Source organism: Equus przewalskii, chromosome 21, assembly GCF_037783145.1.
Source record: "Equus przewalskii isolate Varuska chromosome 21, EquPr2, whole genome shotgun sequence".
Lineage (NCBI taxonomy): Eukaryota > Metazoa > Chordata > Mammalia > Perissodactyla > Equidae > Equus > Equus przewalskii.
This window is the reverse complement of record NC_091851.1, coordinates 32,162,995-32,178,364: the sequence shown is the minus strand read 5'-3', so window position 1 is coordinate 32,178,364 and position 15,370 is coordinate 32,162,995. Positions and strand designations below refer to the sequence as shown.

The window sequence follows — 15,370 nt, the reverse complement described above, 5'->3', positions numbered from 1 at the left end:
TTTGTGGTTATTATAATCGTCATCATCCTCACCATCATATCCCAGTGTTTCAAATTGAAATGATGAATCTGAGAACTGACTTTTTATTCTTTTTTGTTTTGATGGCGGTCTGTTGTTGTCTAGATGCTTGTGGAAATTTTTCTTTAGTCTTGTATTTCAATATATTGCCAGTATGTGCTTACGTTTGAGTCTTGTCATTATTTTGCCTGGAACCCGCTGTGCTCTTTGTCGCGTGCAAAGTCAGACCTTCATTTATTTCACATAAATTTTCCATAGCTCTGTCTTCGATTATTGTTCTGTTCCAGTGGCTTGATGTCTTATCCCCAAACACCTCTAATTCTTAGCTTGGATGCCCATTCACTATTCTCTATAACATTCACCTTCTTACTCTTTTTCGCCTCTTTATTGCTGCCCCAACCTCTTATTTGAGGAAAAACTTATCAAATATTTTCTCTGCTCATTTAAATAAGACATCACATCTTTAGTGAACATTGACCATATGTTATACCAGATCGCATAGACTAATTCTAGTAGGTACCTACCAGTAGATTGGGTGCTATATCTACTTGTTAAATCTTCTGCTCAGGGATCTCATGGGCCCATCCAAGGAATAATAAGGTGAGGTCTACTGCTGACAACTCTCAGTCAGGGTGCAGTCAGTGAACATATGCACATAGAGTCCCCATGGTCCTTAGTAGAGAATTTAAATGCTTTTATTACCTGAAATATAAAATAATCTTTCATTCTGAAGATGAGAAAATTGAGAACCATGAAGATTGAGTGGTCCAGCCAGGGTCACGCAGCTGACTAATGGTGAAGCATGGCAAAGAAAGGCTCAGACTCTGGCCCCAAGCTAGTTTCCCTTCTCTTTTTTGATCCTCAGTCCATTATTTTATGAAACAGTGTTGCATGCCAATCAGTGGAATATCTAATCAGCATGGGACTTTTGAACATCTGCCCTGTGGTGCACACAACTGAGGAGTCATGAAGCAGAGTTGAAAAGAAAGATGGGCCTGGTTTAGTTATAAGCAAAAGAAAAGACATTCCAGTTGGAAGAAATGGCATGTGCAAAAGTATGGAAGTGGGAATAATAAATTAGTGTGCGGGTGTGTGTGTATGGTGGCGAGTGGAGTGGGGTGGGGCATTCCTGCAAACCCTCATGGGTCAGTAAATAGCAATACTATTGTTAGTGATCAGGTAGGGGGAGGGTGGTGGACCGTGTTGGAGCCAGGTTATATTCACCTTAAACATGCCAAGGCTCACTCCACATCTTAGTTGCATTCAGTTTTTCTCAAAGCATTTGATTTCGGTCTGGAGCAGACAATACGTACGCACAAAGCTTGCTCTCCAGCTATTTGAAGCACTTTTGCTCTCTGTGGGAATTTCTAGGGAGTCAAACTGTTACAAGTGCTCACAGCAGGGAAAAGAAAGACAGAATTGGTCTGGAGATTGCTGCCTGAGGACGAGGTGGAATTACATTAAGAGGTCACCTCACCACCTACATGTTGAAGGAGAGCCTTGGCAGGTCAGGGGCCATTGCTGCCCAGGCCTCATGGGTGGCTCATGGGTCCTTGTCTTCGAAGTGCTTTGATGCCCTGCTGGAGGGGGCCGGTGCCATCTCCCAGCTCAGATCTCAGGTCCCTGAAGGCCAGCCTTCCTCCCTCTTGATTTGGTTTCAGACTTCGTGAGCGGAGTGTGCCAATGAATGTCAAACACCTACTCCTGGCTTTGCGCAGTTGATGGTGTGGGGTCAGGTGAAGAAAGGGCATGGGTTGTTTCATATGTGAAAAGGCTCGTGAAGGAGAACTGGTGTGTGCCTGAGCGACTTCTTGTTAGGAAAAATAGTAGGAATTCAACATCTGATGTTGCTGGCAAAATTGTTCAAAGAGAAATGATACGGTATTAAAGGCTCATTCTCTCCAAATATTCTGGAGTTCTGCTCCAAGTAAGATTTAGTGGCATTCTTCCCACCTGGTAGTTCACAGATAAACCATATTTTTGTTTTCCTTAGACTTTTTTTTTACATATCATTTACATATATCAAAATACACTCATGCATTGCTTAACGACAGGGCTACATTCTGAGAAATGCGTCATTAGGCGATTTCATTGTTGTGTGAACATCACAGAGTGTATTTTCACAAACCTAGCTGGTATAGCCTACTGCACAGCTGGGCTGTATGGTACTGATCTTATGAGACCACCATTGTATATTGTATATGTGGTCGCTGACCAAAGCATTATGTGGCGCATGACTATACCTATATTTTAAGTGTACAGTTTGATGAATCTTACACAGCCCTAGTCAAGGTACAGAAATTTTTATCACCCCAGAAAGTTTTCTCATGTCCTCTTCCAGGCAGTCACCCCACTAGAGGCAACAGTGTTCTGGGTTTTATGATTTAATCAGCCAAATCAATATCTAGTGCTTTCCGACCCTCCAGAAAGCTCTCTCATGCCTTATCCCAGTCAGTACCTGCTCCCGTAGGTTACTGTAATTCTGACTTTTATCACCATAAATCAATTTTCTCTGTTCTTTTTTTTTCTTAAAGATTGGCACCTGAGCTAACAACTGTTGCCAATCTTCTTTTTTTCTTTCTACTTTTTCTTCCCAAATCCCCCCAGTACATAGCTGTGTATTTCAGCTGCGAGTCCCTCTAGTTGTGGCATGTGGGATGCCGCCTCAGTGAGGCCTGATGAGCTATACCATGTCCACGCCCAGGATCTGAACCAGCGAAACCCCCCAGTCACCAAAGCGGAGCGCATGAGCTTAACCACTCAGCCACAGGGCCAGCCCCCAATTTTGTCTGTTCCTGAAGTTTTCTTATAAATTGAATATCATGCATTTTTTTTTCTTCTTTTGAAGAACAGAATTTTCTTTTGAGATTCATCCATGTTGTGTATATCGGTAGTTTGTTCTTTTTTACTTGCTGTGTAGTATTCCATTGAATTTGGTTGATCCATAAGCACTCACCTAGGCCTGGCTTGTCCTCCAATTTCCTCCTCTTCATTGGCTTCTACATCAGCTTCTTTCTCTCCTTACTCCTCTTTCTCTCAGTCCTTGAGTGAAAACTAGAATGTGAGCTTCTGGTGGCTAGGATTGTGTCTGTTTTATTCATTGCTGCATCCTCAGTGCCTAGAGCAGTGTGTGACACATAGCAGATACTCATTGTCTGTAGAATGAGTGAGTGAATGAGTGTTCAGAGTACATAGTTTTAGCTGTTTACCAGTTTGCCCTATGTGGTACCTTCCCAAGCAATTAAGAACTACAGGACCCCCAGAACATTCTCTCTTTGCTCACAGATTTGACATGAATTTCTGGCCCACAGATCACATTCAAGCTCTCTCTGCAAGAGCTATCCTAACCTCTAGACCAGGTTACGTCCCTCCGTAGGCCTCACGACCTCCTTTGTCACCCCCAACATGACCCTCATTGCTCTTTATTCATCGCTGCTTTAACCGACTGCCTTCCCTCTGATTCCATGAGTCCAGAGAGCCTGCATTTCTTACCCCACAAAATTCCACACACTCAGCACTCTGTATGGTACACGACAAGCACAGAGTACATACTAGTTGGGGTTTCTTTCATAGAGAATTTGTCTCTGCTAGATTGTTAATCTCAAGAACCTGACAGTTAGACAAAGCCCTTCATGAAGAAAAATGGATTTGAAAACATGGCCTCTGCTATGGCCTGAATGTTTGTGTTCTCCCCAAATTCGTATATTGAAGTCCTAACCTCCTAATGTGATTGAATTAGGAGGTGGGGCCTTTGGGGTGATTGGGTTTAAATGAGATCATTATGGGATTAATGTCCTTAGAAGAAGAGGAAGAAACCGGAGATCTCTCTCTGTCTCACCGATGTGGGGACATAGCAAGAAGGGATCAGAATGCAAGCCAAGAAGACAGTTCTCACCAGGAACTGAATTGGCTGGAACCTTGATCTTGGACTTTCCAGCCTCCAGAACTGTGAGAAATAAATGTCTGTTCTTTAAGCCACCTGGTCTATGGTCTTGTGTTATAGCAACCCAAGCCACAAAGACAGCTTCTGTGGAAGATTTCTGCTTAGGATGTAACATTTCATGCTCAGGGTCATGTCCTTACCCTTTAAATATTTTAGACCAAATGTTAAATCTGTGAATGTGTTGGCTGGGTCATGGTCATGGGAAACTAGACATTTACTTGTCTTTGTCCTATGGAAATCTTAGCACGTTTATTTTCGCCCAAATGTTTGGGAACCTGGGAGCCTGGAAGTACTAGATCTGTGACCCCTACATCAAGTTCCATTCCCTTACATAATTGTGCTCCCAACCCTACCGTAGCCCTGCAACAAAGGGTGGCGCCAAAGAAGTATAAGCTATCATGGGCATGTAGTCTGTCAGCAGAATCTCTGTGCATTTCCTTTATTCTCAACATAGTTTCTTCAGAGGTTCATGCATGGGCCTCAGAAGGGTTTGTGGATGCCTGAAATAGTATTCAAAACTCTAGATAATATGCTTATGTGCATTTTCCTGGGAAGAGAGTCTGAAATTTCTCACCAGATTTTTGTAAGGGCTGTGCATCCTCAAAAGTTAAAAACTACTGTTATAGATTTCCTTTAATGACCTTTCTGGTTAATTACTTAAACATCTCAAGTACAAGAGGAGAAAGGGAGGAGCAGGAATGCTACCTGGGCTGGAGTTCTCTGCCCTCACCTCCTTCTAGCTGAACAGGTTGTAAGCCCTTCCTGGGCCTCGGTTTCCTTCTGATGACTCGGGATTGGATTAGAGGCTTCACAGATTTCTTGCACTGTCTGGCTGAACAGCTCATCTCAGAGAGGAGAACTGATACAAATAAACACAGTCTTTCTGAGCAATTTTTAAAAAGGTGGTACCTACCAAAGAAAGATCATTCTGTATCTCATCCCTGACTCTCACTCTTTGAACCACTAGTACATGTGCCTTCTAAACAATGCGGATTATAAATCAATGGATTGCCCAAACAAGAAACGCAAAACAATAAGCTGATTGCTTCTTGGTGCCAGGTACAGGAAACACTATGATGTACTTCATGATATATTCTTGAGAGGACAAAGGGAGAAATCCCCACACTGGCTAGTCTGCCCATGGACATGTGAACCAGTCAGTCATTTGAAATGGAGACATTCATATACTCGAGTGAATGTTTGTTACTATACTTGAACTTCCCATCAGAAATATACAGGAAGAGACTAAACATTTGGAAAGATTAATACTTTATTTTCTTTCTGGTGGTCAGCAATGTACTGCTAATGCCTGAAATAGGAGAGCAAAAACCATGGTGGAAATTCGATGGAAGAGAGCTTAATGTGGTCACTTGCTCAAGCCCCAAAGTATTGAAGTGTGCATCTGTTAATTCTGTCCAGGGCCGGTCTGTGAGTAATTAGATTAAGGAATTGGGCAGAGTCATCACAGAGCTACAAAATATCACCCATGGGGCCTCATTGGAAACTGATGGGAACTCTGGAGAGTTGATCATGGTGATCAAAGGGTCTATATATTTAAAATGCACAAAGGATGAGCTCAGAAATTATCTGCCTGCCAACTTAACTTCTCTACCTGGAACAAATTATCCAAAAATCAATTTGCAAACACCTTTGAGATAACAAGGCCCTGAGTAATAACCTCCAAGCCTTTGTAAAGAAAAGCATCTAGCTTGACTAATCTGCTTAATTTCCTTCTCTGACCAAATGGCAGACTATAATAGAAGCAATCTGAAATTGTCCCATAAGATTTGCCTCGAGTCACACTGAAAATATATTGTCCACCTCTGTTTTATAGCAATTATTCTATTTCCAGAGAATCTTTGTTGCTAGGTAATTAATTAGAAAGAAAACACTGAATGAGTCTTATCTATCCCAAAGATCTCATCTGAGTTCCAAACTGAAACTCAGACCTGCCTTATCCAGCTGAACAGCCCAGAGGCCCTCCCAAAGTCCTTGAACACGTCAACGTTATACTCCACCCCCAAGTGTCTCTCCCATTCTCCACTCCCTGGTTCACCTCCAAGAATCATTAACTTGTTCATATCCCTTGACAAATAGTCCCAGTCCTGGCAGTTGGTCCTAAGAAAATGTGAGACAAGAAGGACAGGAGTCTTCTGCACAAAGATGTTCATCGCAACCTTATTTACCATAGCAAAACTTGGAACAACTCCTGTGCCCCACAATTGAAGAATAGTTAGTGTGATTACCTGATGGATTGTTCTGTGACTATTAAAGACAGTGATGGTAAAATCTGCATAATGTATAAACAAAGTCCTTAGGATGTAATAAGTGAGAGAAGAAAAACAAATCTGCATTGGTCTTTGCGTTACTTTAACCACATGTAAAAGGATTAAGTATGCAAATTGAAATTGGGATGGAACATGGAGAAATAAAAATGCCTGTTCTATTGGGTGGTAGGGAAGGAGAGATATTTTCTCTTTCTTCTTGTTTCCTTTATTGTTGTTCCACTGCTATTTTTTGCAACAAATAAAAAGATATCCACCTTGATTTTGAGAAAATGGATACTGACGCAAACAGCCTTCCAAGGGGAGAGCTGGCCTGGGAAGGCACGCAAATGTGAATTCCATCCTGCCTCACCTGCTCCACGATCTTGGTTAGGTGACCTGATCACTTGGGCTCTCAGTTTTGTTAAATCTATTAAAATTGAGGTGATAAAATCCCAAGAATTATACAAAAGAATGCATGCGAGATTTCTTGACAAATAGCTACAAAATAAATGTTGATTTCTGCAGCCTTGCTAGTAGGCTAAGGATTGCCAGAGAGAGGCGACCATTGATGCTTGCTGAAATTCTGGTCTATTTAGCTGAAGATAGAGAACCTAATGCAAAGAGGGGTGTCAACACACAGCAGATACAGGATAACTCAACATGACTTTTCTGTTAACTCTTGGTCCTCACTGGAAAAACTATGGCCAGTGACACTCCCTGCTAGGAGGAACCTGCTGGAGTTAAGGAAGAAGCTGAATTCTTGCTGTGCCATCATCCTTTGTCTGCCTGGTCTCATTTCACTATTTGGGAGCACTTCCACCAACACTCTGTGTGTTCCTGTAAAAGAAGTGTTTGTAAACCTGGGACTCCCCTGGGTTTTGAACCAAACTCCACTTCAGTAAAGGCGGGTTCTCATTTGAGGATGGAGAGCAGAATATTAACGGTGGCAGCTTTGCTCTGTTCTGGAAAACCATCTCCTCACCATTGCCTTCTTTCTTTCCTTTCTCTAAATGAAGGATATATGGTAGGTGTTGAATATAGTTACTAAATAAGTACTGATCCCAGTATTTACATACAAAAACATGAAAATTAAAGTAGCATGTGAATGGGGTTAAGAAAGGGATTTGGATTATTTCGTATGGCTGTTTGGAATTTTGTCCCTTGTCCTCACATGCTTGAATTCTGCTCTGTACATGACTTGGGTCTGACCTCCTTTCTCATTGTTTATCTTTCAGAGCCTCCGACACCAATTGCCCCCCCAGAGCTGCTGGCTGTGGGGGCCACATACCTGTGGATCAAGCCAAATGCCAACTCCATCATTGGGGACGGCCCCATCATCCTGAAGGAGGTGGAATATCGCACCACCACGGGCACCTGGGCCGAGACCCACATAGTTGACTCTCCCAACTATAAGCTGTGGCATCTGGACCCTGATGTGGAGTATGAGATCCGGGTGCTACTCACACGACCAGGGGAGGGAGGCACGGGACCGCCAGGGCCTCCGCTCACCACCAGGACCAAGTGTGCAGGTAAGAGCCTCGTTCCTGACTATTTTGCGAGGCCGGGCAGTTGCTGTGAATGATCCTTCTCTTGGCTTTCTGTGACGGTCATCCCTAAACTTCCTTGATGTGAGGGTGCGTCCCATTGTGGAGGAAAATAGTCAATATTTTGGTCTTGCCTTAGAGGACCTCCTGGTTCTGGTGACATCTCTGGGGACCTCCTGGCTCTGACTGTGGCCCTAAGAACCGCTTCCCTCTGACTGCGTCTTGGAGACGCTCCTGGTTCTGATGGTGTTTCCAGTGGGGCGCTGGTTCTCTGGCTCCAAGGGCTTCTGATGCCATTTGTATGTCTGGGGCTTCCTAGTGCTGAGAGTATCTCTGAGGACTCTTGGTTCTGTGTTTCTGAGGGCTCCAGGCTCTGGTTTGGTTGTACCTCTAAGGGCTCCTGGCTCTGCCTGTGTACCCTGAAGCCCTCATTTAGACTATCTCTGAGTCCTTCTGGCTCCTGTTGTATATCTAAGGTGTTTCTGACTTTAACTTTGTCCCTGAGGATCCCTGGGTTGGGCCTGTGACCCTAATGAGCTCTTAGTTTTGACAATTTCCCTGAGAGTTCCTGGTTCTAGTTCTGTCTGTGAGGGGTTCCTGGTACCAACTACGTATTGAGTGCCTCCTGGCTCTGAAGGTGTCTCTCAGTGGATTCTGGAACTGCCTTAGTCCCTAAGAGTCTCCTGACTCTGTGTCCCCTGGGAGCTCCTGGCTCCTACTTAAGAGTCTGGGTTGGACTGTCCCTCCTGGGGTCCTCTGGATAATATATCCCTATGGGCTCTGGGCTCAGTGTTCCCCGGACGCTCCTGGCTCCAACTGTTTTTCTGACAATTCCTGGATGCTGCCTAAGAGCTTTCTGGCTGGGACTGTGTCGGGAGAGTTCCATGGATCTAATATTCCTGAGGGCTCTCGGCTCCTATGGTGTTTCTAAGGATACTGGCTGGGATTGTATCTCTGACTATATCCATGAAATGTTCCAGCTCTGAATGCAACTCAAGAAATTAAAAGAACTCTGTGTTTGTTGTTTTTGTAAATCACATTTATTTATCTCATTTTTCCTCTCTAAGTAACCATTCGATATAAGTACTTTTATCTCATATATAGAAAGGAATAGAGACTCGATATTTTAAAACTTTTTATCCAGAGTCATAAAATTGGTCAGTGGCACAGTTGTATTTGCATTCAGGATTTTCTGACACTGGTGCCATTGATCACTGGTCATACCATGCTGAGTAAATAAAGAGAGAGGTATGCACCATCAGCATGGTTGACAGAGCTGGGTGTGTTCCATTGGGGGTCCATGGAAGTGGCAGCATGAGCCATTGGCTTCCAAGGACAAAGGAGTCACTGATGGCTTCTGGGTGGGGAGAAAAGGACCATAAGCACAGCAACCCCCATGGATCAAAAATACAGCCAGTTCTTCTGTAGTAAGACATATGCGTCCCTAAAAAGCACTGTAGTATGCAATAAAAACCATCAGTGTTTTGGGGAAAAAATAGGGTTGGGGCCCGACACTCATACTTCATCAGTGACACATGAAAACAGGAAAGGAAACTATTAAAAATGGTGGCACAATTTTGCACACGTTAATGCCTAAGATATGCATAAACACTGCAATACCTATGGTGTATTACCTTGGAAAGACCTGAAGTGTACTTATGGAAGTGTGTGTTAGAAAGGTTGTGGCCTGCAACCCACTGTGAAGCAGTGAAGGACGGCTTTCTGAAAGTGGTGGAAAGTTGTGACACCACGTGTGGATAGTTGTGGCTCATAATACACACAGTGACCTGAGGGAGCAGGCAGATGTTTGCGGTGGGTGCCTTTTGTGTATCCCTACGTGGCTTAGTTCAGCTGGGTGCACTTTTCTGCTTCAGTAGTGTTTCTACGTACAAAATCACACACAGCAAATGTGAAGTTTGTGTAATGCTCAAATTGTTCCCTGGTACTTCAATCATGTTGGAACACATTCGCATTGTCAAAACAAGTGTTATAGCAGAATTGACTGTAACCATTTTTAAGTATCTTAGTAGTGCATCTCAGTCATACGTAACCCAAGGTTACCGAGTAATTTCCATTGCTTGGGAATATTCCTTTGAATGTTATTGAACCACTATGATGAATAGAGATGCCATTTTCTTGATTATTTTCAAAAACGGGCCTTTGCTAAAATTCCTCATTGAAACCTGATTATGAAACTTACTACTTTAAAAGGACATAAGAATATGTTATTAAACCAGGTAATGCCTTATCTCAGCTTTGCAATTCAATATTCATCCATAAAAATAATTGATTTGATCCTGCTGATGAGACTTTTCTCTTTCCACAGGGCAAATCTAAGGGTTTCCAGGGTTTTTGATCTTTATAAATGATATTCAAAGTACTTTAGCAGCCTCCATGGACTTATTTGCTGATGATCATATAATACATTTTGAAATTCAATCGCAAGATGATCATCTCAATAAAAATTTACAGTCTATTGCAAACTGTTGCCACGACTGTGTAATGGATTTTACGTGTTGAAAACACAATTGTCTGACTATGACTATAAAAATTATGAGTTGAAATGCTGTTTGTGGTTTTATATTTCAAAAAATGTTAGTGTTTAACTAAGTTACGGCTAAAATCTTGAATAACCCACATTTTACAAAATGTGTCATCAAGAAGATAATCTTCTCTCCCACATTGCCACTGATAGTAGAATGTCCTTTGCCTCATAATTAATTTTAAAGAGGATTCCAGGGCTGATATCCATTTGTGGATGCTGTTTATCGGGGTTGGTGGTCTGAGTTTTCCCCTCTTTTCTTATTCTATGATTAATCACACTGGAAATGTACTCATTATTTTACAAAAAAAGAAAATGAGAGAGTGTGGAGTGTGGAAAGTATAATTTCTGCCCAGAGGAATTTACAGGCTGGGTTAAGATTCCAACAGAACAGCAAAAAGGGTAAAATATTAAGTTGAGTACTGAAATAGCATACTTCATGGAGAAAAATAGGGTTGGCATGGAAAGAGCAATGCTCTTAGAATAATCTAGAGCAAGGGTTCTCCAAGTGTGGTCCCTGTACCAGCAGCAGCATCATCATCCCCTGGGAACTTGTTAGAGATTGACATTCTCAGGCCCTTATCCCCTGACCTAATGATTCAGAAATTCTGGGAGTGGAGCCCAGGCATCTCTGCTTTAAGGAGCTCTCCGAGTGATGCTGATGCACACCCACATTGAAGAACCACTGATATACTATGCCACACCAGCATGCTTTGGTAGTATACTCATTATATTCCTTGATCCTTGAGGCAGTTCTGAGAGGTATAAGAGAGGAAAACTAAGGTTCAGAATCATCAGAACAAGATCACAAGTCAATTAAGTGCTTAGAGCTAAGTCTCTTGGCCTAAGGAACTCCCCATCACATGGGTTGATGAAGTTTCTTCTATGGGTGTCCTCCTGAGGGTAGGATTGGGTGATAGGGAGACTGGTAACTATAGAGACCAGCTGAGAATAAATGGCTGCTGTGCACTACAGCTATAGTCCCTTTCATCAAACATCTACTGAGTGCCTTCCATGTGCCAAACTCTTTGCTAGGCACTGGTAGCAGAGGCTGACCTAGTAAGGGCATGGTAGAAGTAGGCAGAGGCTGGAAGCAGGAAGTTACAGGAAGCTATAGCTCAGGAAGATACGGGGAGCAGTTCAGCAAGGGCAGGTGGGGATGTATTCTACTTCTGGCAGGTCTGATGGGTCACTGACCAGACAAATCCTTGGGACACTGCGAGCAGGGTCCCACCCTTAAGGGCGGAGACTGTCAAGAGTTTGGCTACAGAGCAGCCTACTAGCCCAGAAGTCTGGAGTTCAGAGCGAGACTCTTAGCCAGTTAAGCTGGAGCCTGGACAGACTATCAGATAGGAATCTTGGACTGTGGGGATGAGAGAAGACAGCCAGAGATGACAGGTCCAGGCTTTTGGTTTGGACAACTGGGAGACGAGCAGCGGAACTGTCTTCTGAGTTGGAAAACACAAAAGATGGTTTAGGGTCAAAGGAGCCAGTACAAGTTGAATGTGTTGTGTTTGAGGTGAAGATGCACACCGGGTGTTGACAAATGTAAATCTGGAGCTCAGGAGAGACAGGCAGACTACCTCTTTCTCCTCTGTAAGAACTACCTGATTGCACCCGGATTTTAGAATCAAAGGACTTCTTAGTACAAATGGAAGCAATTTAATTCTTTCTTCATGCTGTTCTCTTGAGATGCCCCATTCATTTATTTTTTTCATTCATCATTTTGTTCCTTTTGCCCAGTTTAATCATTCCCTATTCTTCCTGAAATACAGGCCTGGGGAGTAAATGCAATAATATACTCCAAAGTGCTTTAAAAAGCTCAAAATATTCTTTAGATGCCTATAATGAAACACATCATTATTTGTTGCTGCTATTGTTATTATGGATGTTATGATGATGAATTGTTATATCAAAATGGGAAGTCTTACTTGTCCACTTCTCTGGACTGGCATGTGGATGGGTAGACCGTATTCTTTTGTTGTTCTTCATCATCCCATGGGATATCCCATCTCAGAACATGATGATCACAGTGTAGTCTGGACTCTCAAATGTTTTCTTGTCTAGAGCAGTATGTGGTTTCCCTGGCACATCTCCAACAGCAGACATCCCGTGAAAGGAGCTGGGTCCTATTAGGGATGTCTGGTGCCCACCCAGCCACACCTTGAGTGCTGCCTCTGCTGGGAAACTCATGCTCTCCCTTGGCAGACCATTTCACTGCTGGGGATCCTGGGTGGTTACTATTATTCTCTACCCAGTGTTAGCCTGGTTATTGCAGAACTTTGGATGGGGTCTTATGTGGGAACAGAGAACATCCTTTAGATTCAAAAGAGTAGAGACAGCAGGCAAGCTGCTAGCATCAACTATTTGGAGTCCACAAGGAGAACCAAAGGCAATGGCTTTGAGAATGAGGTCCAAGGTCAGTAACTGGAGAAGGCTGGTGAGATGATGAGTGGTGCGGACACCACCCTGGTCCAATTCAGTCCTGCATCTCTTCTGCAGGTACCACTTTTAGTGGCCTGAGCACCTGCTTGTCGATGTCATAAAACTATCTCCCAGCATCACACAGAAGAAACTCTCTGATTGTCACTCAGATCTGCCTCCATACAACACCCGTTTATAGACTTTGGTTTTACTTTCAGGAGACATATTCCTTTTTATCTCAGAAACTGGTCTTTAGCACCCTGAAGATGCCTCTCTTATGCTCCAGAAGTCTCTTCTCTTCATCCCCCAAAGCCCTGCTTGAGCCAGACTCTGGGCAGCCATCTTCACATCATTATTATGGAATCGCAAATCAACACTCCAGCCAGCCAAGTGATCAGACATCCTGTGTGATTGCTCACTCCTGCAAATCAAAGGCCCCTTGCCTGGGAACCCACTTCATCTTGGTCTTGCAGAGTTCAAGCTCTCCAAGTGAAAAGTGACTTTGTACAGCCAGAAACGCAACATCCACTGCTCATTTGGAGGGCTCGTTTCCTATTCTCTCTACCTGAGGGTTGATTGCACATTATATTTTATTTTCATATTTATGGATTTCTACTTGAAGTGCTATGTGTCTACCTCTCTCTTTTCTCCAAGGGGATAAAAAAGAGAAATTCAAATTTGCTGGGCTCAATGAAATGAGAGTAGTCATTAGAATTTTGTGGAAAGAATAGGGGCTTCAGAGCCAAAAATAACCTGGTTTTTATTTCAAGCTGGCACTTGCTAGCTGGATGATAGTACCTCTGTCTGTGTCTCAGTTTCTTTTCTTCCATTTGTGGGAGATTACAACATACGTTTTGTTGTGAGGATTCAGTGAGATAAGTTTTATGCCTAACAGAGAACCCTTAATTAACATTATTTAGAAATAAATCTCAGGCCTGGGAATAGGGTGTCAGAACCTAAACTGATTTTCCTCACTGTGGCATGATGGACCCTGTTGTAAAGGATTTTTCTATTTGCTACTCTCTGCTTTCTCAGACAGCGGTGGATTAGTGCGGAAGCTCTGGTGGCTGCGGGGCAGATGGGAGATAAGTGGCTCTGCAGGTGTTCTGGAGTCCTTGATGTGTGGCTGCAATGCTACCTGATAAAGGGAGTTAGGAGGTGGGGTGGGGGGAGGATGGGAATTGTCCTTTTTATGATTCTGTCTCTAATCCCAAGTAAGAGAGAAAAACATGTTATCCAGAACCTTCTCTCTTCTTGGAGGCCAAGGCTAGTGAGAATGAGGCCTTGCAATCAGAGTGGAGGTGAGTGCTGACCTCTGCAGGAGCATCCTCAGGAGGGCTCTGTGTTTTCAGTCTAGCTTGCAGTTCTAGAGCAGAGTGGAGGGGTAGAAAGCGGGAAAGAGGAACTGAGAGTCTAGAAGGTAGAACAAAGATGCTTAAGTAGCCTTATGAGGCTTTTTTTTTTTCCTCATTTCTATAAGCCTCAGCTTCACTATCTATAAAATGAGGGTAGCATAAACTGGCCTAACTCTTAAGGCTCTGAATTAGAAGTAAATGGAACTTTCTTCTGGGAAGGATGGTGGTGGGAGCACAGACATCAAACTCCCAACCCGGGCATAATCCTGGTGAGATGATCCATAAACCTTAGGGAAACACAACGAGATTAGCCAATAGAGGTTAAATCATTATCCTACCCAGAATCAAAGCAAAATCTAGAGATCAGAGGAGAAATATTCGACACCGCGAGAAACTAGAGAAAGAGGGGGCTTCCGTGCATGCTACACCACGCTCAAAGGGACACTGTTGCCAGAGCAGTGCAGCTGAGCCCAGATTGAAGGCAGCCACAGAAGGGCAACCTATGACCACCACTTCCTCAAAATGACTTGGAGAAGGAGTACTGGCTGTTCGTTCACTGCTCCTTCCTCCCTCACTTTCTCTGCTGCTTCTGTGCTTGATTTTGCCCCTTGGATGGAAGACCATGGAGGAGAGATGAGAGGGTGATGAAGGAGACAAGCCTGCTCTCACCACTCGGTTCAGGAGCTGCTGCAGGAGCCAAGTGTCTACAGATGAGCAGGCATCTGCCGGCAGTGAGACGTCCATCTCCTCTCCTTGCAGACCCTCTCTCCTCCCTCCCACCACACACACAATATCTACAAGTGCTTACCTTAGAGTCTCCCACCCCCAAGTTGGCTTAGAGAAGAGGAGGAAAAAGATAAAGCCTTCTCTCCTTACACCTACAATTTACAACCTCAGAGACTCTCTCCTCCCAACCCGCACAGTCTCCTTATACGGCATGGGCCGAGTGTGGTGTTGGAGCGAAGAGTGGGAGTCCAGTTGGGCACCTCTTCGCCATCTCAGGAAGGGACATCTGGAAGTGCCTTAGCTGTTCTGTGTAGGATGTGTCAGTACTTGCTGCTCACTCTTCTTGGTTTTGTAGCCTTAGGTAAAATTCCAAAGTAACAAGAAAAGCCCTATTAAACATCCTGTTACGTTTAGATTTTTCTGCCACCCCAGGCTCCTTAGAGACCCAGAGCCACCTGAAAGGATGATGGAAGAAATGGATGATTTTAGTAATGAAAACAGTGGTTTCCCAATTTGAGTGTCTATGATATGGAAGCCCCATAGTGCTGAGC

At 43.6% G+C, this 15,370-nt stretch overlaps 1 protein-coding gene across 17 annotated transcripts in view; it reads left to right on the top strand.

The window, feature by feature from the left end:
• Positions 1-15,370, top strand: part of PTPRT (protein tyrosine phosphatase receptor type T) — a 1,018,757-nt gene that overhangs the window by 451,678 nt on the left and 551,709 nt on the right. For all 17 annotated transcript variants that reach the window (XM_070589264.1, XM_070589262.1, XM_070589256.1 and 14 more), the window contains one exon: positions 7,464-7,757. In XM_070589264.1, the coding sequence (XP_070445365.1) occupies positions 7,464-7,757 (294 nt within the window). The remainder of the gene's footprint in view (positions 1-7,463; positions 7,758-15,370) is intronic.